This window comes from Patella vulgata, chromosome 5 (assembly GCF_932274485.2).
Source record: "Patella vulgata chromosome 5, xgPatVulg1.2, whole genome shotgun sequence".
Classification (NCBI taxonomy): Eukaryota; Metazoa; Mollusca; class Gastropoda; family Patellidae; genus Patella; species Patella vulgata.
This window is the reverse complement of record NC_065883.2, coordinates 11,713,046-11,737,317: the sequence shown is the minus strand read 5'-3', so window position 1 is coordinate 11,737,317 and position 24,272 is coordinate 11,713,046. Positions and strand designations below refer to the sequence as shown.

The window sequence follows — 24,272 nt, the reverse complement described above, 5'->3', positions numbered from 1 at the left end:
ACTCTCACAAACATATTATTCCCAAATAGTAGATAAACCAAATACAACATCAATAAAATATGATTTGGCGTTGATTCTGTGTCTGTTAAGATACAAGTTTCTGTTCATCGCCCATTCTGGTACATCAACAACTTCATCTTCAGAAAGATCATCAGCCCAATTAACAATTTTTTTTGCCAAGTTTTCTTTAGCATCGCTATCTAAACCTGTTACTCCAGCAGATCCTCCTTGGCTGGTTTTAATGGTGACATTAAATTTAAAATCAGGAATCAAAGCCCAGCTAGGAATGTCCACGACTCCTTCATACACAGGTTCTTCAGCCCAGTTGATGACAAATTTATGGTAGATTGGGTCAGATTCTTCAACATTTTCTTGGGCGAAAGAATAGATATGGTGGTCGTAATCTAATCCAGGTATCAATGCCCAGTCAGGGACATCTACGGGTCCATCATGCACAGGTTCGTCAGCCCAGTTGATAACATACTGATGGTGAATTTGGCTGAAGTCATCGATATTTTCTGTGGTAGCCCATTGTCTTCTAGAACAATCATCTTTATCATGTCGATTAATATCAAATGCAGGTATCAAAGCCCAGTCAGGGACATCTACGGGTCCATCATGCACAGGTTCTTCGGCCCAGTTGATAACATACTGATGGTGAATTTGATTGAAGTCATCAATATTGTCTGTGGTAGAGTAATCATCTTTAGCATGTCGATCAAAATCTAATCCAGGTATCAATGCCCAATAAGGAATATTTGTTGGTTCTTCATATGAGATTTCGTCAGCCCAATTGATCACTGAATAATGTTGGTTTTGGTTTAAGTTCAGCTGAAAAGTGTCGTCTAATTCTTCGTCCAAATTCTTGGTATCTCCATTGGATGATACTGATGATAGAGATGATGATCGTGGAACTCTCATTTCACAAATCTTCTCGTATCTATGGTTAGATTTCTTATAGTAAGATACAACTGAAAAAGTGAAAACATTTTAAGAAATGAAAATAAGAAAGTAAAAGACAAATAAATAATTGACCCTATATAATAACCACATGTTCAAATCCACTACAAGTACGTAAAACAAAGGTCTTCGTGCTTATTTTGGTATTGCACAGCAAAATATTGCTTGGCAGTTGGAATAAAAGAGTAGGCAAAAATGCCGCTAACCTCTTCCCCGTATTCCACACGTAAGTTATAAATACAAAATACCGTATGTGCGTATCAAGCGACAAGTCGACAACAAATAAATAAATAATTCTAACCATTTTATTTGTGTGATTTAATCAACTGCATGTTGATTTTAATCTTACGGTCAACGGACATTGTAAAAGTGTTTTGACTTAATAGCAGTAATAACGGTAGGGTTGATTAGTAACACGTTAGACTTACTAGAAGTATTAACTAGTGTTGACTAGTCAAGGGTTAGACTTACTAAAAGTATTAACTGTAGAGTTGACCAAAAGAGTGTTAGACTTACTAGAAGTATTAACTAGTGTTGTCTAGTAAAGTGTTAGACTTGCTAAAAGTATTAACTAGTGTTGAACAAAACAGTGTTAGACTTACTAGAAGTATTAACTGTAGAGTTGATCAAGTCTTCATCAGTTAATGTAACAAACATGTTATTATCATCATATATCTTTTGACTTAATACATCACCATAGTCTAAACTACTATCACTATAGTCTGGTATTTCTCTGGAATAAATATAATACAAAATAAAAGTAGACGTAAGAGAAAGTAAAATACTCTTTAAATTTCAAACTTCTTTAATTTAAAAAAGCAAAAACCGTATTTAAAACATATAACAGAGAAAATCAGTTTATCTATTATTTGTTTTTATCTGTTCTCAAGTCACTGGACTACATAAATATTGAAAACCTATTTGAGATTTTAATGGGTTTTTTTCTTTCAATTCTTAGAATTCTTTACAATATAATTAAATATACTTACAATACAGTCATAGTTGATGTTATATTTTCCTATCTGGATTCACAAAAACGTAGAAAATGTAATTAATTTCAATAAATTATCACGGAGCGTCTTTCTCTTAGCAGATAAAATAACTCAATGATAGAACAATAAGATGACGTTTTACCTATTGTGACGTCATAATTAAAAGACGTCAAGAGTTTTGTTGAATTTCCCCAAAAAAGAAATCAAGTTCGATTGACCTTTTGAAGCTTTTTCCTGAAACTTATGATTTTTTGTCGAAATTTTCCAAAAAAAATAAAGAAAAAAAACGGGATATTTCCTAACCGATTCATAGATTATTGTTTTTCCAATTTCAAAGATTCATTCTTTTTCTTCAAATGCCGTTCAAAATTTTCAATCGAAAACAAGATAATCCAACCCCCTATCACTAGAATCTTTTTTTATCAGCCTTGTTTTTCACGGGAATCAATTGGAGGAGAATCCAGCTTTATCTTATATTTGTCGTTAGTCGCTGTCTATTTACCATAAATATCGAAGCCTAAGTAAATTACTGGATCACCTTCTGCCAACTTCTCTTTCCGACGTTTAATCCTCTCAACGTTCTTACAACAGTTAGCCATTAGATCAACACATAGGTAGTTCTTCTTACAGCATTCGAGGGATACCCTAACATTTGTGTCTTGTGCGCGCCCCGTGGGTTTTTTTTCCAGGGAATCCAGTATATTTCTAATAAGATTAGGTATCTCTACATTTGATATATTGCCATTATTTTATTCGATATAACTACCCGATAAATACCTTCGTGGGAATCTATCTTTAAGGTAGAGGTTTCAGTTTGATAATGCTCGGATCGGAGCTTCGGAGGCATGGCTAGAAAACGATTTATGTAGCACAACTGTATGTAAAATATCCATGTCTATATCGAAATACCAAAAATAGCGATTTGCAATCACGAACCTCATCCCCATTAGCGTTAAATGAAGATACCAGTATCTATAGGCGCAAATTGTTAAAAAAAAATTGTTATCCCTTATACGCTAAAGAACATCCCTATTGTTTGTGATGCATGCCCAACCCCCAGGGGCAGAGCCACGCCCATTTTGGAACTTGGCATATTCCTTATAGCCTAAGGACAGCACTTATTTGATTTTGGTGCATGCCCTGGACCTCTGTGACGGTGTCCTACTAACTTTTTTGTTAATATTTTAGTCTCTGAATTTGGCAAACCAAACCCAAGCCTAGCCTTGTTTGCCTCTTGTCATATTGTAGTCATTGCAGCTAGTTCATATTTCATTCACTTCATTGTGAAAAGTACCATATCAATGAAAGCGGGAATGTGGACGTATTTTACAGCGTTAACGATGCTCTCGTTAGAATTATTGTCAATTTTTATGAACCCAGACGATTAAATATCTATGGCGTGGGCGCAAAAAATTCAAAAGAAAAAAAAATAAGTAGTAATTAAAAAAATAGCGTCCCCACCCACAGAAAATATCCCAGTGTTCGAACCTCCTGCACAAGGATGCTAACGGTCCGCAGTTTAGGGGGTGGAATAGTTGCCTTGTCCAAGCTGCCGGCATCCCTCACTACGCAACCAAGTATTTAAGCATCCAATATCTAATTGACCTAGAAGCACAGTGCACAAAGTGTATTGTATATCAACCTGAATGCTGTATGCAAATAGGTCATTGTAATAAATGTTCTTACCTGAACATACAACCTCTTTGTCCTTGTTTTGTCAACGTCATTGGAATGTTTTCATACTTTCTTTCAAAGGCCCGTTCTGATGTTTGAGTATCAAAGACATATAAAACGATCTGAAATCTTGTGCGGCAGTCGCTGTTTTCATCAGTGACTGTGATAATTAGAAATCGATCGCGGCGTTTAACCGTCGAGAAACTAAAAATGAAACAATTAATTGTCATTTCAGATAAATTGTCGAGTGTCTGACCAAATCCTCGTTTAAATAACTACTATAGTTTGTCTTTTACCCTTCCAACCACTCATCTATATTAGGTCACTGAATAATGAACTTCTACGATGCGAGTGATTCGAACATTAAATGTCAATTGGTCGATGTCTGGCTGATATAAATATGATCTGTGGTTGTGTTTGCATGGTTATGAGCCGTGGTTTTTTAACCTCTTTTTAACCGTTTTCTCTGGTATTCAAACTTATTTTAAAAACCGTTCCTCCTGATTTCCAACTTTTCTTGAAACCGTTACCCCTGATTTTCAACCCTTATTAAACCGTTCCCCCTGGTATTCAACTTTTTAAAAACCGTACCCCCTGGTTTTCAACCCTTTTTAAACCGTTCCCCCTGATTTCCAACTTTTCTTAAAACCGTCTCTCCTGGTTTCAACCCTTTTTAAACCGTTCCCCCTGGTTTCAACCTCTTAAAAACCGTTCCCCCTGCTTTTCGACCTTGCTTTAACTGTTCCTCGGGGTTTCCAACTTTATTAAAACGTTTCGCCTGGTTTTCAACCCCCTTAAAACCGTTTTCCCTGGTTTTCAACCTTTGTGTTAACCGTTCCTCTTGGTTTTCAACCCTTTTTAAACCGTTTCCCTGGTTTTCAAACTTAACCGTTCCCTTTGGTAATCAACCTTTTTTTTTTTAAAACCGTTCCCCTTAGTTTCAAACGTTTTTAAAAACTGTTTCCCCTGGTTTTCAACCCGTTCCCCCTGGTTTTCAATCTTTTTAAGCCTGGACAGTTTGAATTTGAAATAAATGAAATGGTGGGTAACGTCCTACTGTTCTGCTCCGAACCAGGGGCGTGCTGGCAGGGAGTTTAGGAGGACGGTGTCCTCCCAGGCCCCCATTAAACAATAGGTCCACCCGTATAAGCGGGCCCCCCTGAGAGCTCTAATTTTCACGCGGAATCCCCTCAAAAAATTGAGAGTGCGCACGCGAAAAATCATACATACACAACGATTAGTAAAATATATTATGCTGACGTGCAAATGTCTATCACCTTAAGGTGAAATGGTCTTTGATACATGTATTCATGCCTCGATATGTATAAGATACAATTTATTATTTGGATAGAAATACATTGTGTTAGCATTATATTAAGCAGACCTGTCATGAGTGTCTTGTGTAGTACAGTAGTATGTCTTATAGTCAAAATAGCAGCATAAATTTGGAAAATATGATACCTAGATTTCTCCCAGAAGTGCTTGCAAAACGCGTTTCCCGTTGTCAAATTTCAAAAATTTTCTGGGGGGGAGAACGCCCCCAGACCCCCCTACCAGCGGCGCCAGCACGTCCCTGCTCCGAACTGGGCTAATGAAGACGGGAGTTTGAAATAGCCTGCTATGCACCGACGGGGCTAATGAAGCGGACGTACGATATGTAGTGTGCCATGAGAAAAACTTTTGCCCGGACAGCGACGCTGCAGCCTACCCGAATTTGAAATAAGAGTAGGCTGTACCATCGCTGTCCAGGCAAATTTTTTCTCATGGCACATTACATATCGTATAGGGTACTTTCAGGGCCGGCGGAAGCAATTCTTGATTGGGGGGGGCTTCCATCCTACGTCCTTATAGGCGTGGGTCCAGGGGCCGCAATAACCTGGAGAAAAGAGTACTTACGGCCAAATATTGGGGGGCTAAAGCCCCCCACGCCCCCTACCCCCCCCCCCCCCCCACTCCGCCGGGCCTGACTTTAGAAGTCCCGTAATAATAAACGAACATTTCCAATTATCATACTGACCAAACACATTTCATTAAATTAAATAAAACTGAATACAGATACCAGAACAACGCTTATACAAGAAATGTTTATTCGTGCTACCCACTGGAGATGATATGGGGTTTAAATTTTTACTTTTTATTCTACAACAAACGGGCTAATGAGGGTGGACCTGACACCGATGTTACAATCTACTCTTAATCTTATTTCTATTTTCAACTGTCTATGGATCTTTAACGTACCGCCAATATTATACGCAAGACATGGGTTTTTCGTCCCATCCAAACGACTATTATAGACTCTTATCTTCGCCAGTCGACCTCCATCCTGCACCACTGACAAGGGAAAACAGGCTTGAAATTCACGAGGAGCTTCCTAGGCCAACACCGGTATCGAACCCGGAATGGCCTACTTTGCGTTCAGTGGACTTTAAACACCGTTCACCCAATCACCCTTTATCCATCCTCGAAATCTGGCACAACACTAGAGCAAAAGAGCTGACGATCGAGAGCGTGATTAAAGAAATGGGGCGTGGTAATCGAGTGACCGGGAAGGTAACTCTATTGAGCGCAAGCTGGGTTTTTCCCTTTATGACAAGACCAACCGATGAAATAAAATTCTTGTTATCAGCTAATGTATTTCATAATTAATGATCGAATGCACAACCCTCAGTTTAAAATGGTTTTAAATTCCATATTTAAATTTAGAAAAAAAAGAAATATAATTGAAAAAATGGCTATAGCTGAAGATGTGTTACATTTTTGTTTATCAGTTGTCGTTGCAAAATCTGGCGGGAGATTACCAAAATGGCAGCGAAATTGAGAAATGTTATCACATCTGCATTTAAAATGCACGGTTTAACTCTTCGGAGGTAATTCTAGTAGTTTTCTAATTATATTTCTCATACCATAGCAACACCCGTTTAATAAAATCAAATGACTGGTAAATACAGAGTTGGCTACACAGTTAATTATTCGACTTTTTGTAGGTTTTAGAAAAGAAATAACGATGTTTCAGTTTGTTTGGAGACACGCGACGATATAAACAAAACATTCAACATTGTGTTTTTGTGGGCGATCACGTTAGGGCTAACTCAATATCATCCAAATTCTTCAACATTGAAAACACGATTTATTTGTCAAATTAAATCAACATTCATGTTGTGATCTTACCGGAAAAAGATGGGCTTTTTTGATGTCCAATATTTAAGACAAAATAAACATTTTACCATTGGTACACGAATCGTGTACCATAATGCGCTTCAGCCCCAGTTGTATCAAGAGACTCGAGGGACGAGGCTAGACTCATTGCACCAAATCAAACGGCGTATGTAGACTGGAATAACCAGACGCTAAAAATTTGTACTCGTTTGAGACATAACTGATTTGAAATTGGAGTAAAAATGGAAACTATTGAATGTAAATCAGTTTATATACATTCATATTACAGTATTATATGCGTTGCAACCCACTTTTGTCAATTTCTAGGTCCCAAATGTTAGCGATTTAGCTCCTTTAAAACCTATAAATTCAGGGTTGTTAGGGCCATTAGGGGTGGTGCCACAACAATGAAATATTGAGACATAAAAATGGGAGTCATGAATGGCTTTTTGTGCTACCATGTCATCTTTACCAGCAGCCACCATGCCCCGAAATTGAATTAGGCAATAGGTGCAAATTGATTGATTATTTCAATTGAATATTTATGGGTGCTGTTATAATTTTACTCTGTAAATCAAACAATATATAAACAGAGAATCCCTTGACTTGTTTTCAGGCGTAACGACAACGTCCGCTTCCACATAGTAGTCAATCCGAATATCGGTCTGTGAATAAGCCTAATCTAATATTACTGCTGCAGTAGATAATCAAATATTCCACAAAGTAGACTACTCCATAATATAAACATAGTAATCAGAGCGAAAAGACCACATATCAGGGTTTTAAAATTGGTTTAAATCGAGGGCATATCTTCTTGAACTAATATAATAAGACCATTATTGTAATTTACATATATTTCAGTGAAGCCAGTAGATATTTAGTAGAAGTATTAACACCATTAGATGAGGGAGAAAGAGATGGCTGGTTGGATCACATGATAGAAATAATACAGAAACAGCCATGTAAATAATCTGATTTTACTTTTTGCTTATGTCCTGTAATATTTTAGTTAAATTTAACACATCACAAGCGATCTGATTAAAACACAGATCCTAAAACAGTCTCTTGTGGCGAGTTCTTGTTGTGTGGTGCACGGAATTGTGGCAAGACATTCGCCGTGAAGACAAAGCAACAGTTGTATTTTTCAAATACCCACTTGAAACATCAACACTGATTGGTTAATTAAATGTCTTACATCATATGCTGTAGACATATGTTTCACGGTTGGCAACCTATCTTTAAAACGTGGTTCTGTTTTATTTGTACTGAAATTCTTATTTCTTTGTTTAAATATCTAACTTGGATGTGTTTTATAGTGTTGAAAATCGGATCGAGATTTGTGATCCAAATACTTTTGTTTGCTATCCGAATACTATTCGGATAATTCGGAAACGTGAAATTCTTGAACTAAATCAAAGCAAAAGTTCATATACTCATAATTTCTTACTTATTTCAATGTTTATGAGTGTCTGTGTATGCCGAGTATGAAATCTTACTTTCGATTTGCAAATTGTTTGAGCCGCGAAGAAAAAAAACGTGCCTACCTTTAGCCGCAATTATTAAGACTATCCATGATATCCCCAAAAATTAATGAATTGAATAAATTTGTGTATAACCACTCCTGTAATCCGCGGCCCTCCCACTTATCACTTTTTCTCAATCAACACGAATGAAAAAAGTAAAATAAAAACATCTGACATTTATTCCGCCAAGGTCGTTTGCCTCATTCTGATAATCTACTGCTATTGAACCAATCAGTAAGTGAGAATATACGTGACCTAAGTCGTTATGAATAAATTTCATTGCGGGAAATCTAAACACAGTGTTAACTTGTATCCCGTAAACCCAAGAAGTAGCTTCTATCTAGCGTAAACCAGCACAAGGAATGAATGAATATTTTTTTATTTAGACTTCTGTTTTCGTTGCACTGCATTAATATTTTTATTAGTTACTATCGCTAAATAATACGTGTGATATTAACATTTATGCACAAAGCTGCCAAATGTGATCAATAGCATTGGGGGAAATTTCAAAGTAATCAGATGTTAAAATGGCTGAATATAGAGTGTACGGAATGTCAGAAGACTGTAATGAATAGTAAAATGATTCGGATAACCCTTATTTTGTATCCGTTAACGAATATCCGAATAGTAGTTTCAACACTAGTGTTTTAATGTATATTGTATCTGCACCTTCAAGCAACTCGTGTAGTTGAAATTTGGGCACATTATCACATGAATTAAATTATTATTATTATTCTATAGAAAATATAAACAGATTTAGAGTACATATCAAATATTCATACATAATAATAATATTATTGGGCTAATGAAGACGGGCATACCCCATACTTTGTGCTTTGAGGAAAATTTTGCCCGGGCAGCGGCATTATGACCTACGCTTATATCGAATTCCAACTGCCAAGGGATCTTTTATATGCATGCCAATGTATACGTGGGACCTTGGTTTTTTGTTCCATTCGAACGACTAGACGGCTGACCTTGTCACCTCAATCCTGCACCACTGACAAGGGGAAACCTGATGAAGTTTCTTGGCCAATGCAGGGATCGAACACTCGACCTCCAGGCTAGCAAGCCAGCATCTTACCCACTTAGCCACCGTGGCCCCATACTATGGCAGCACTGTGGTTGTACAGTATGACTGTGTATTTGATATACATGTATCGGTACATATGATTATACATTCAAGGGAAGGAACTCTTTTGACCATGTTAGTTTATTGTTGTCTGAACTCTAAATTTTCTCCTTTAAAAACTGCTTCATCCCCACCAAATCCTACAGTTGTACTAATAAAGGAAATAAAATTCGACACAACCAGTGGTTTGAAAACTTATATTGATATGGATAATTGACTGGTATTATTACATTACATCATCCAATTATCTTTCTAACAATAACAACTATGTCATTTTGTTGATTTGGTTTAAAAAATATACCATTGGGAGCCCCCAAAATGAGGATCAAAGTTTCTTCAAAGGAGATGGAGATATTCAAATTCTCCCTTATTTTACACTCTCAGATTCTGTTTATTTTAAATGTTTTCAGAGTTACCTTCTATCATGATCAAAGTATCTCTATAACAGTCATTGTTTTTTAAGGCAAGTGATCGATCGAGGGGAGGTTTTTTCCCCTCTCCGTAAAACTGAAAATCGCTCTTCTTTACAATAACATGCAGTTATTGATCTTCAGAACCATTTCCCATACACACAACTAATCAATCTCTTTAATATCAGATCATTCTCCTAAATTTCTAAATCACTCTTCTTATCGAAATTGGGAGAGCTTTTTTAGGGGAGCGATTTTTTCAATTTGTTGATTAAGCTAGGGGAGCTTTTTTCGGCTCTCCTATAAAATACAAACAACGACTGCTATAAAGTAATTTATACTCTCAGATTTTGTTTTAATAGACATTTTGAATATCAACTTCAAAGTATCCCTATAAAGTAATTTATACACTCAGATTCTGTTTGCTTTCAGTGTCATCTTCTATGATAGATAAAATTGTTTGTGAAGCTGCTGTACAAGAATGTAATGCTGAACAAGATGAAGAAGGGTAGATTTATACTTAATACATAATACAATTTAAATTTAGTGCTGGGAGTCTGATGGCTCAGTGAGTAGGGTGCTGGCTCATTGATTAAGAGGTTTGATCCTGGTGTTAGCCAAGATAGTTTTGGTATTTGCGAAACTTTACCCATTAAAAGTGATGGAATTTGATCAGTGTTACGTCTCTATAGGAAATATTTAATGAGATGAGACAATGAATCCTATTGAATTTTAGCCTTGATCTTGTGGAAGTTATCATCGATTGCTTTGAACTTTATACATGTTTTGGGAGGTTGGATGGCTGAATGGTTAGCATGTGCGCGCTGTATCATAAAGTCTTGTCATTGAGTCAACAGGCGTGGTTTCGATTCCGCGGTTGTACTTACAAAGAGTAGGGTCGCCTGTCAAGCCTCCTGGGTTTTCTTCGGGCATTCTGGTTTCCTCCCACTGCTAAAGACCCCTACGCGCAAGCGAATTATGGAAATAAAATTGAACCATATGTTAGTCCCGAATTGACCTAGTTTGTGTCAAATAGACGTTAAACCCAATTCTCTCTCTCTTATGTTTGCATTAGGAAGAACTAGTAGAAGCCTATTATATTACTGCATGGGTTGTTACCCTTGATCAGTTTTTATTGTCTTGACAATGCTCCCATTACATACAAAAAATTGCTTTGAAGTTTATATGTGTTTGTTCTACGAGTTTTGATGACTTGAACAGCAGAAGTTAGCTGATTAATGGAACATGATTTGTTTATGTGTGCATTAGGAAGAACTAGTAGAAGCCTATTAAATTACTTCATGGGTTGTTGCCCTTGATCAGTTTTTAATGGGGATGCTCAATTCACAGTCCAGAATGTCCCGAATTGACAGAATTGCAATCGAGTGAAGCGAAATTTAGTCCTGTCACAGTTCTGTCACTCCCGACTACAGAGGTTGTGTGAGTAGAATCATGATGTAATTAAACACAACGAATATGTTTCGGCTGCATAGTTGCTTGAGATATTTACTTATCCAGTTGACGCATGCGTTGTAGCCCAAAATACCCCTTTTCACTTGATTGTCACTATTTTTAGGATTGAGAGAATTCAATTCCGGAACGTTCAATCGAGTACCCCCAATGTCTTGACAATGCTTCCAGTACATACAAAAATGCAACAACCTTTATTGACGGCTAAGACGACTTAGCTGTTGCTGCTGGTGTTTGTTAAGTTGACTGACATCCTATCTTTCTTTCAGTGAAAATGTGTTTTGTATAATTGATGCGTTTTCCGTACCACGGTTCACATACCATCCAGATAGAAAAAAATTTATTCCGTAAGTATTTAGTTAAATATTAGTTTTATTTATGATTATGTTATTAACATCTGTTTAAGCAATTTGATCTAGAAGGTAGGAAGATCGGCAGGTCTGACAGGGTAAAGTGTCTAGTCATTCGTATGGTACAAGAGATTGAAATCTTGGTGAAAATCCCCTGACACTAAATTTAGACTGTAATACCTGTGTCAGGACATTACCCTCACTTGGCAAAGTACCCTTTCTTTTATTAAAATGATCAGGCATCATGTGTGGGGCGCGCTGTTGATCTCGTGCTCCATTGCTTATGAAGGTACACCAACATCAAAAGATGATTTAGATCTGTATTTCAGATCTAATTATAAGGCAAGTAATTGTCTTCCTTTAGAAGACTTGTGACAAAAATATTCACTTCATGGGTTCTTTTTTTTGTTGAAGGATTGTAACATATTTAAATGTATTAGACAAAGTTTTTACTAGACTGATCCCTTTCTTTGTATTATATTTGTAGAAATACAAGTTTAGGTATAAAGGGTCCAGTATTACACGGGACAGCAGATGATAAAGCTACGTTATTCCGAGAAAGATACACAATACTTCAACAGGTAATATGCCCTTATATACAAATATATAAGTGGGTCATTTTGGGACTAACACATGGTAATATGCCCTTATATTTATACACACTTGTATTTTAATAGAAAGTGAGTAAGAGAGAGAGATATATATATATATATATAGGGGTTAAATGGCCTCTCGATCGACAATAATTGGGTTATTTCTGGACTAACTCACGGTACAATTTTATTTCATTAATTTGCTTGCATTTAGTGGGAGAAAGCAGGAAGATCCAGAGAAAACCCACATGGTTTGACAGGCGACCCCACTTCTAGACACATACAATCTTAATAACACCATTATAAGTATTTTGTATGCACATCAAACTAATTTCCTAATCAGAAATTTCTTTGATTTAATCATTTTTGTGTTTCTGTGGATAAAAATTTGACTTTGGTATACAAGGGCATGGGATGCTGATGACTTGAGTCTTGTTGGAAATTTGCCCATGCTAAGTATAGTCCTGTAAACTATTAGTAAATAGCATTAGCAATTGAGTTTTAAAATCGACACAAATTTGAATTTCAAATCTCGATTTTTGAATATTTTTCAGCGAACATTACGCCATGATTTATTTACTCCACCAGTTTTAGGTTCCGCGCCAGATGAACAAACTAAAAAGTTTCAGGTAATATATTGAAATTAGCTCAAAATACAACATATTTGTCACATATATTTGAAAAATCAGAAAGGTGTATTATCTATAATAACCAATTAGATATTATACTTAAAATTTTAAAGACATAACAAACCAGATCATTTTCTGGATTGTTGTTATCTTATTATAAGTACCATACTAAACTTAGGCTGTCTGTCTACAGTTAGCTCAGTTTGAGAACAGACACTAAGCTAGTTGACCAACATTTTAAGTCCTAAATCGACGATTTCAGTCGAAAACACTAAGTATATTCCGAGAATTTTGTTAAAGTAGTTATTCTGCTTCCATTTAGTAAAATTGAAAAGGTTTATTAACGGAGTAGAACCGCATTACAAAACAGTATACTCATTTTTGGAAATGGCAGCCATTTAGGGCAGAGATCTGTTCTCGAAGTAAGAAGTAGATGGATCTCTGTGTGCAGAATGATTAAAAACATTTAACTACTCTGAGTATAAAAAGCCTACATTTAGAAAGGGGCTGGCTTCAAGTCTGGAAATAAGGCACCTGTCACCGACAATGTCAGACACAGATTCAGGCTTTGTTAGGCACAAAACCTCTGGTGCCTGTCATTTTGTCTGACACTGATTTGTCTTTTTTATTGATATTATTAATACATGTCTGGCACTTAGTTAAAAATGTCAGGTACTATTTCATTAGTACCTGACATTTTGTCAGGTACTTCTAAAAGCGTTATTTCCAGGCTAAAAAGATAGCACAATTATTAATAGTTTTAGGTAATTAATATCTTGAAATTGGCTCAACATGCAAGACCGTTGTTCCCAATATGAGGTATTGAAGGCAGAATTGTAGAGAACACACAGTTACACACGCCTAGTATCATACTTAATAATACAGGGTTCCCGCGGTCCTTGAAAATTCTTGAATATCCTTAAATTTAAAATTTCATTTTCAAGGTCTTGAATATCCTTGAATTTCGCGGAAATAGGAAAATATCCTTGAATTTCAGTTGAGATCCTTAATTTTGTTTCAGATGTCTTCAATTCCTTTTAAATATGAGATTATAACGATAGTTGGTAATGTTTTGGTTATTTTTAAGATGAAAAATTGTAACTTTAGGCTAAAAAATGTCCTTGAAAATCCTTGAATTTGACGTATATTTATCCTTGAATGTCCTTGAAAAAATGTTTGACGAAGCACCGGGAACCCTGTAATAGGTTTTGGACCAAATCTTTATTTAATTAAAAGAGAGAGAGAAATGGGGTTTAACGTCCACTTGACACAAACTAGGTCATTTCGGGACTAACATGGTTCTATTTTATTTCAATAATTCACTTGCGGGTAGGGGTCTTTAGAGAAAACCCACGAGGTTGGAAAGGCGGCCCTACTCCTTGTCACATACATCCGGGGAATCTAAACCACGCAAGTTTACTCAATGACAGACGCTCTAACCAATCGGCCATCCAACCCTCCTTAATTTTTTTTAATAAATATACTTTTCTTTTGATTGTATATGGACTTAAACTCTTTTATTGACTTCTCTGGGTTTTAATATCAACACACTAGTGTATGTTTAGAGTATGATCAATGAAAGTGTCCGAGATGGCCTGTCGTTGTTTACCATTTTTCAGCTAGAAAGTTTGACTGGGGCAATACAAGATTTAACGACTAAAAAAACACTTTATGATTGACCAGCCTTACTGACAAGCTTGGAAATAATGATTTTGCTTGCACCTTACAACAGATCAGTCACTAAGGAATTACCAGTAGATAAAGACAACTTATATAAGTAACTTATATGCCATATAATTGTGTTATTAACTTTGTGTGCTACGTGAATGAAAATATTAATTAAACAAGCAATAAAGACAAATCTATGCAGGACATAATGATGGGCACCCGATGGATTGGGCCTGATATAGATTGAATTTGTACCTGACAATGTCTATGACAGGTGTCTTATTTCCAGACTTGCTTGCAGATCTGAAAGGCCAATGACTTTGAGAATCAAAAACCATAAGTTTAACACTAAAAGTAAATGGGGTGAATGTGGGGCTGACAAACTGAATCGAGAATTGTTTGAACAATTGTAGAAATCGACTCTTGGTCTGATTTAAGATTGATACGACCCCAAACATCCAAATTTGCAATTGAAAATAACATCCTGTAGGTTAGTCATTAGCTGACATAGAATTTTAAGTGTAAAAGAGATTCCCATCTATGAAGACAGAGACATGGAGTAAATCTTATAGAATGTGGTACCACACAGGGAGGTCTGAGAAGAATTTTTGAAAATCTTTTTTTTTTTTTCTATGTCCAATAACTTGTGGAACTCCTGTGGTGAAAAACACAACAGACCCAAAACACTCTATCAAAAGTATCTAATTCGCAAGCGCTGAAATAAGCGTCCGGACACGGACAATGTCCGGGCGAATTGACCCCTTTTGACAGGCCAAATTGCCTTTCGTCCGGACATAATTGTCCGACCGTGTTTTTGTAAAACATTAAGTCAAAAATATTCGAGTCGATCGCTATTTATTATTAGACTCGAAAGTCCAGGACCAAAAATATCAATGACCCGAGTCATAGTGAAAATGTTACTATTTATATCTCGGCCGCGTGCAGATAAAATCTTCAATAAGTTTTAGAATCGACTCTTTTACGCTGGTTATATCAACGACCCGAGTCATAGTAAAAATATTACTATTTACACATGTATCTCTCTCGGCCGCGTGAAGATAAAATAATGAATGATATTGAGAATCGGTTCTTTTACACTGGTTATTCGAGTCTCGTAGCTAGCTTTGCGTTACTTTCGTATATATGATTAGCTCTAAATCACACCTAACATGACATGTAATTATATAAATTATTAGTAATAAAAGTAATAATATTTTAAAATTAGTTTACAAGAAAATGTTCAAGTTGACTATGGATGTACATGTAATTAGAGACAGACTTTTTATACGAAAATATCTCACTTTGTTGGACACTTCCGATGTGAATGTAAATAGAAGAGCCGTGAAAACATGTCGAATAAAATAACTTCTTACTTTTCCCAACCCTCGAACACGGATATCCCGGCTAGTGGGACCGTTCCAGAAAATTCAAAGACTGGTACTGTGTCTTATGTCTCTCATTAAGACACTTCTAAACGGGGGCCGTCGCCGTTACCAGTTCGAAAATTACAAACACGAACCGTAGACTAGAAAAGTGGATCAAAAATGACTTGGCAGATTCTGAACCATTTACGACAACTCAAGATGTCTATTCTTTAGTTAAATTTGAATCTTAATCCCCAGCCCCACCAAAGAGATTAATGACATTATTATATGAACTATAAAGTTGTATTCCATATACATATAAAAACTTTAAACTCCAGGTTGTATGTGAGTCATCAATTTATTTTATTAATAAATGTATGTATAATAATATATATAAACATAGTAAATTTCAACAGTTTTTTGGTTTAATATACTTTATAAAGTATTTGTCAGGCTGAAAATCTGAAATGTCCGGCCGAAAATCAGTTCAGCCTGACATGATGTCAGGCTGAAACTTGGCAGTTATTTCAAGGCTTGCTAATTCGAAAATCTTGTTGAATGTACAGTAGAACTTGCTCGGGCGTGCACTCCTAATCAGCGAACACTTGCTTCAACCAGCACCAAAATATCCCCCCGAGCGATTTTTAAGTAATTTAACCCCTACTAAACACGCACCTGTTCAACGCATGCAACGGGCATCACGATTAATTCCCCCCGTAAAAATTCTACTGTTTCAACGGTCACTCCTCTAACGCGGCCAGCGGTCACTATTTTACTAATAAATTCAACAAAACATCACCCATTTAACGGCCATTGTTGAATGATACCATCTCTCTTTGTAACACTTCCGCTAATCCCGTGAGTAGTAGTTAATTAAAAAGAAATGTAAAAATAACAATCAACCCGGGATTATCTGTTTATTAATCTTTTGTTTTATTAAACGACTAACCTGATCATTGTTTTCACGCGTAACGACACATTTTTTGATACTGATTGAATAAAATGAAAGTACCGAGTTTTGTCACGATCATCTAGTATCTCTTTTCCATTGCCACTTTGTTGTTAAACATACGTTGACGTATATTTATCCTTGAATGTCCTTGAAAAAATGTTTGACGAAGCCGCGGGAACCCTGTAATAGGTTTTGGACCAAATCTTTATTTAATTAAAAGAGAGAGAGAAATGGGGTTTAACATCCACTTGACACAAACCAGGTCATTTCGGGACTAACATGGTTCTATTTTATTTCAATAATTCACTTGCGGGTAGGGGTCTTTAGAGAAAACCCACGAGGTTGGACAGGCGGCCCTACTCCTTGTCACATACATCCGGGGAATCTAAACCACGCAAGTTTACTCAATGACAGACGCTCTAACCAATTGGCCATCCAACCCCCTTAATTTTTTTTAATAAATATACTTTTCTTTTGATTGTATATGGACTTAAACTCTTTTATTGACTTCTCTGGGTTTTAATATCAACACACTAGTGTATGTTTGGAGTATGATCAATGAAAGTGTCCAAGATGGCCTGTCGTTGTTTACCATTTTTCAGCTAGAAAGTTTGACTGGGGCAATACAAGATTTAACGACTAAAAAAACACTTTATGATTGACCAGCCTTGCTGACAAGCTTGGAAATGATGATTTTGCTTGCACCTTAAAACAGATCAGTCACTAAGGAATTACCAGTAGATAAAGACAACTTATATAAGTAACTTATATGCCATATAATTGTGTTATTAACTTTGTGTGCTACGTGAATAAAAATATTAATTAAACCTGCAATAAAGACAAATCTATGCAGGACATAATGATGGGCACCCGATGGATTGGGCCTGATACAGATTGAATTTGTACCTGACAATGTCTATGACAGGTGTCTTATTTCCAGACTTGCTTGCAGATCTGAAAGGCCAATGACTTTGAGAATCAAAAACCATAAGTTTAACACTAAAAGTAAATGGGGTGAATGTGAATGTGTTGAATGATACCATCTCTCTTTGTAACACTTCCGCTAATCCCGTGAGTAGTAGTTAATTAAAAAGAAATGTAAAAATAACAATCAACCCAGGATTATCTGTTTATTAATCTTTTGTTTTATTAAACGACTAACCTGATCATTGTTTTCACGCGTAACGACACATTTTTTGATACTGATTGAATAAAATGAAAGTACCGAGTTTTGTCACGATCATCTAGTATCTCTTTTCCATTGCCACTTTGTTGTTAAACATACGTTTTAGTCCCCCCTAAAATATTACATACAGAGTTACACCCCCTGTAAATCGGCGATGGTTTTTTGTTCATGTGCTTTTTGAAAGAATAAAATTAATTCATCGATTTTCTTCACAAAAATGGATAATTATTATCGAATGCATCACAATGGTAGACTAGTATCGAAGGTTGGTACAAAATGACAAGTTTACAGAAGTTATGTTCAAGATTTGAGTAAACAATTTTCGTTCGGCGCAAGATTCAGCGACGGTCAAATTTATCGATGCAAGTATTGATGTTCGCTCCCAATGCACCCAAGTGTAATTAATTTATGTCAGCACAAAAAGCACCGAGATTTTATTAAGTGGTCGCGTAATTGCTAAAATAGTTGGGGTGGGAAATACTCAAATTCACGGCATTTTGAAACGCTTTTAGACGCTATGATTTAGTATGATGAAAGTAAAAGAAATATTGGGGGGCCAGAGATCCAGTATTACTAAACAAACATGTATACGCGACTATCTTGAATTCACAACTAGATGTATTGTTATTGTTATACTACATGAATAAAAAAATATATGCAATCTATATCTTTATTTTTTGTGGTAGGGGTTGGGGCAATACTGGATACCTCTAGTCAAAGAGCACCTCCATTAAGCAAGCATTTTTAAATTTCCCTTGGGTGCTTGCTTAATACAAGTTCTACTGTATTTATTTTCAGAAGTCCAATATCTTATGAACTCTTGTGGTGAAAAAGTTCCACACAAATTACCCCAAACCTTGCCATAAATGTGAAGACAGGCCTTGTCTATCCCACCACCCTCAGGATTAGAGGAAGGTCAAACACGATTGTTTTAACACGATTGAGCAAAGCCAAGGATGTTTTAAAGGGCATATGGCTTTATTCTTTGCAATTTTAAAATAGACAGAAATGGCTCTGAAAGCACAATTAATGTAACATGAATGTATATAAAGTGACTTAAATTAAGTTCTTAAAATAAATATTGTAATTTCTAATTTATTATGTTCGGTGAAATATGTGAATGGTCCAAAATGAACGACAGTCATTTACTTCTGCTTAGTCCATTCTTCACATTTTTTTTTATTATTATTTTGACGTTTGTGAATCATCCATTACTAATTACTTCAGCATTGTTTTTCTGTGTTCATTACAAATGGCGCCCAAAACCACTGACTTGTGTAATAATTATAAAATGGTCATTGTGTCTTAAAGCGGAAATTGCAAATTTTCAAGTTATATTTTTAAAATGTATTAAAATAAAGCCTTAAAATAAATGGTATCCATAAACAGTCCTACCTTGTTAAAGAATAATCACATTAATCCTATAATTCGCTATTGCCAGCTGAGAAATTGGCAAAAATATCATTTTTAACTTCAAATTCCAACGTTGGAAAATGGCTGCCCCATGTTGTCAATAGCAAAACAGCGGAGGTAATTGTGTTATTTCCTGTGTCATAGAATTTTAAGGGTGGGAAATGATGCCCATGATCGTATAATAGTGATTTGATAACCTATTGAGCAAAAGACATACAAATAATTATGTTTTGACTTTCTTAGAAAATTTGAAATTCTCGCTTTAAATATTGGATGTTTGGATGTTATATTTTCACGGCAAGATAACAATATCAATATTGATTGAAATAGACCAGAATATCATTATGATTCGTCTTTTTAATTTCGAATATTATTGAGTTAGAGTTTTAGCTCCTTGAAGACTACAGAGCATGTAAGAAAGCTTGATGATGTTGTAAAAATGATTACACCTTGGTGTTAGGCTTCAGCTTGCCAAGCCTATAGGTAAATTGGGCACTGATCCCATGTATTAAGACAAATGAAAATATCAGAATTAATCAAATTGTATATTTTTGATTCACACTTTCTTTCTTCAGCTTAAACCAATAGAATTTTTACTGGGAAGTACGGCCAAATTAGGAGATATAATCGTACTTGGTATGCTCACACAGATGAAAGAGGTGAGACACTTTATATTGTTGATATACACTTTGAAAACCCCCGTTCCATCAATCATCGCCAAGGCCAACCAAAGAAATCTTTTGATTGGTTAATACTTCAAGCTGTTGTATTGATCTATCAGATGTCGTTGAGTACAGTTTGGTGTTTAGACGGTCGATGCCAACATTCAGTACAGTTTAAATAAATATAAACCCAGTATAGTCCTTGAAGACCTTTCTGGCTATTTCATGCCCATATTCCGTTCGACTGTATATGGAAAGGTTCCATTTACAACTGGAGGTGGTTGAAAAGATCCCTCGGCAGTTGAATTTTAAAGAAGACTAAGTAGAACCACAGTCGAGATAAAATTCTACCCCTCTTACATAGTAAAAATAAATTGCCACTATATTTGTTTCAAAATAGCCAATTGAGGAGACCTTAAGCAATATCAAATGTAAAACATTTTAAATAGAGAGGGGGGGGGGGATGGCCGAATGGTTAGCACGTGCACGCTGTATCATAAGTCAACTGGCGTGGTTTTGATTCCCTGGTTTTGATTCCCTGGTTGTACGTGACAAGGAGTAGGGTCAAGTGTCCAACCTCGTGGGTTTTCTCCAGGTCCTCCGGTTTCCTCTAAATGCTAAAGACCCCTATGCACAATCGAATTATTGAAATAAAATTGAACCATATGTTAGTCCCGAAATGACCTGGTTTGTGTCGTGTGGATGTTAAACCCCATTTCTCTATTTCTCTTTTAAACAAGGGCCTTTAGTTGTTTATAAACTACATTATTGTTCAAATATAATGAGGGTTAACGTCCACTTTTTTTGAACAGGCTGGGTTAATGAATACAGGCATAAGCCATACAGTGTGCTATGAGAGAAATTTAGCCTGGTCAAATTCCAACTGTCAAGTCAAGGGTTTTTGTACGTGCACGCCAACGTGTACACGTGACCCCATTTTTTAGTTCCACTCAAACGACTAAAAGATGTCTCTTGCCAGGCCCTCCATCCTGCGCCACTGACATATCCTACTAAATACTAAGATTAGAAGAAAAATTGTGTAGTTGCCAAGATTTGGTTCAGTTTATGTCAGACACCCGATCGCAGTGCTACAGCCCTTGAACACCTGTTTGGTTAGAAAAATATTTTCTATTTTCTGTCTTTTATACAAAATTTACATATCACTGGTCATTTTGAGACTGACATCTGATTATTTTCTCTATGGTCATGTGTGCAATGCAAGAGAGGAGAATTTTGCCTAGATAGTGGCAAATTCTGCCTACTTATGATCGAATTCCAAATGTCAACTGTACATTTACATACACTTGAGGGTGTACTCCGGTGGATCTTTTTTTTTGTCCCATTCGAACAACTAGGTGATACTTTCGTCGCCAAAACCCTAAGGTTCTTTTAGGCCAATCTCAGGATTTGAACCAGTCATGTTCTGGCTGAAAATCCAGTGCCCTTTCCAATCGACTACCACGTTCAAGTTGATATCTTATACCATGATTTACGCATTAATTAAAGATTGAAATAGTTTGTTTTAAAGATGAATTTATTTGATAATTGGGACAGTAATTAGGAAGATGAATTTATTTGATAATTGGGACAATTGGGACGCGTAGGCGTCGTTAGCAGTGGAAGGACCTGGAGAAAATCCACTCAACACAAACTAGGTCATTTCGGGACTAACATATGGTTTAACATATGGAGAGAGAGAGAGTCCACTCGACACAAACTAGGTCATTTTGGGACTAACATATGGTTTAATTTTATTTAAATAATTCACTTGCGCGTAGGCGTCGTTAGCAGTGGGAGGAAACGGGAGGACCCAGAGAAAATCCACTCGACACAAACTAGGTCATTTCGGGACTAACATATGGTTTAATTTTATTTAAATAATTCGCTTGTGCGTAGGGGTGTTTAGCAGTGGGAGGAAACGGGAGGACCCGGAGAAAATCCACGAGGTTGGACATTTTATAGGGTAATGTATATTTTATAGGGTAATGTGTTGTATATTTTATAGGGTAAATGTGATAATGTATTGTATATTTTATAGGGTAAATGTGATAATGTATTGTATATTTTATAGGGTAAATGTGATAATGTATTGTATATTTTATAGGGTAAATGTGATAATGCATTGTATATTTTATAGGGTAAATGTGATAATGTATTGTATATTTTATAGGGTAAATGTGATAATGTATTAATGTATTTTATATTTATAGGGTAAATGTGATAATGTATTTTATATTTTATAGGGTAAATGTGATAATGTATTGTATAGGGTAATGTATATTTTATAGGGTAATGTGTTGTATATATTATAGGGTAATGTATTGTATATTTTATAGGGTAAATGTGATAATGTATTGTATATTTTATAGGGTAAATGTGATAATGTATTGTATATTTTATAGGGTAAATGTGATAATGTATTTTATATTTATAGGGTAAATGTGATAATGTATTTTATAGGGTAAATGTGATAATGTATTGTATATTTTATAGGGTAAATGTGATAATGTATTGTATATTTATAGGGTAAGTGTGATAATGTATTGTATATTTATAGGGTAAATGTGATAATGTATTGTATATTTTATAGGGTAAATGTGATAATGTATTTTATATTTATAGGGTAAATGTGATAATGTATTGTATATTTATAGGGTAAATGTGATAATGTATTGTATATTTTATAGGGTAAATGTGATAATGTATTGTATATTTATAGGGTAAATGTGATAATGTATTGTATATTTTATAGGGTAAATGTGATAATGTATTTTATATTTATAGGGTAAATGTGATAATGTATTGTATATTTATAGGGTAAATGTGATAATGTATTGTATATTTTATAGGGTAAATGTGATAATGTATTGTATATTTATAGGGTAAATGGTATTTAGAAGATCCGACTGGTTATGTTCAAATAGATTTATCAACAGCTGTATCCTTTCTTTTATTTTTACACTATCGCTGATTTACTGTATGTAATCTGATGTAAATAGTTATACGCTGACAACCTGACCACATGCTCACCTACTACGATGGAAATATTGGACGTACAACATCGTTTGAGTCTACTCTTCATCAGATTGCAACTGTTAAGGGTTATTTTACGTGTATGCCAACAAGTGTATAAGTGGACAGCACTTTTCTTATCACAACTAGATACCTTTTTACTTGCCAGACCACCCCCCACCCCCCCACCTCCATCTCCTGAACCACTGAAGTAAACTGAACCTAAATAATTTTATATCAATGATTAGTGCTGTATAATAATAATAATAAAGAATATTTAAGTATTGGTTATTTTTAACAAAAATAGAACAAACAAATATTATTGTCGACAGTGGCACCCATTGGCAATTTTCCTCGCCGGCAGTTGTCCTGTTCGTGCACGACTGACGACTGACGAATCTTGCTGGAAAATTCTGAGGAACTTTTGTGGCCATGTCCTCCTGGTTGGTCACTGATCTACTGTGGGGAGCCACGGTGGCTGAGTAAGGTGCTGGCTCGCTAGCCTGGAGGTCGTGGGTTCGATCCTGGTGTTGGCCGAGGTTTTTCTGCCGTGTTTTCCCCTTGTCAGTGGTCAAGGACAGAGGGCCTGACAAGGACAGCTGTCTTGTCGTTCAGATGGGACAAAAAAACAAAATCTCATGTACACATTGGTGTGCATGTAAAAGATCCCTTGACAGTTGGATTTCAATATAAAAGTAGGCTGTAGTGTCGCTGTCTGCGCAAATTTCCCTCATAGCAGACTGTATGGCATAAGTTCGTCTTTATTAGCCTAGTCAGAGCAGTAGGACGTTAAAGCCCATTTCATTTCATTTTCATTTCATTTGCTTTGCCATATATGTGGCTTTGCAAAATGGTTGCCATATTTCACAAGCTTTTATTAGTTACTTCCTTAATTAAAATTGATAGAACTTTCATAAAGGTCTCTTCACAGAAAATTCATTTGTACTGGCAGAAGGCTGGTATGAAGACAGTTTATTTCACGTTAATGCGTTTGGTTTTCCACCAACTGAAACTGCAAAATCAAGCAGGTAAGTAATAATAATGATAATATTGTATAATTAGATCGTGCTGGTTTTGCCCGCCAATTCATGCTCAAGGTGCCTCATAGCCATAGTGGCTAAGTGAG

The 24,272-nt window shown here is 35.8% G+C and overlaps 1 protein-coding gene across 1 annotated transcript in view; it reads left to right on the top strand.

Annotated features, from left to right (window-relative positions):
• Positions 1-6,420: 6,420 nt before the first annotated feature.
• Positions 6,421-24,272, top strand: part of LOC126822231 (DNA polymerase epsilon subunit 2) — a 36,513-nt gene continuing 18,661 nt past the window's right edge. The window contains exons 1-9 of the mRNA XM_050550994.2: positions 6,421-6,493; positions 7,644-7,744; positions 10,280-10,355; positions 11,587-11,664; positions 12,155-12,248; positions 12,815-12,889; positions 20,048-20,131; positions 23,016-23,072; positions 24,053-24,174. Of these exons, the coding sequence (XP_050406951.2) occupies positions 6,429-6,493; positions 7,644-7,744; positions 10,280-10,355; positions 11,587-11,664; positions 12,155-12,248; positions 12,815-12,889; positions 20,048-20,131; positions 23,016-23,072; positions 24,053-24,174 (752 nt within the window). The 5' untranslated portion in view covers positions 6,421-6,428. The remainder of the gene's footprint in view (positions 6,494-7,643; positions 7,745-10,279; positions 10,356-11,586; positions 11,665-12,154; positions 12,249-12,814; positions 12,890-20,047; positions 20,132-23,015; positions 23,073-24,052; positions 24,175-24,272) is intronic.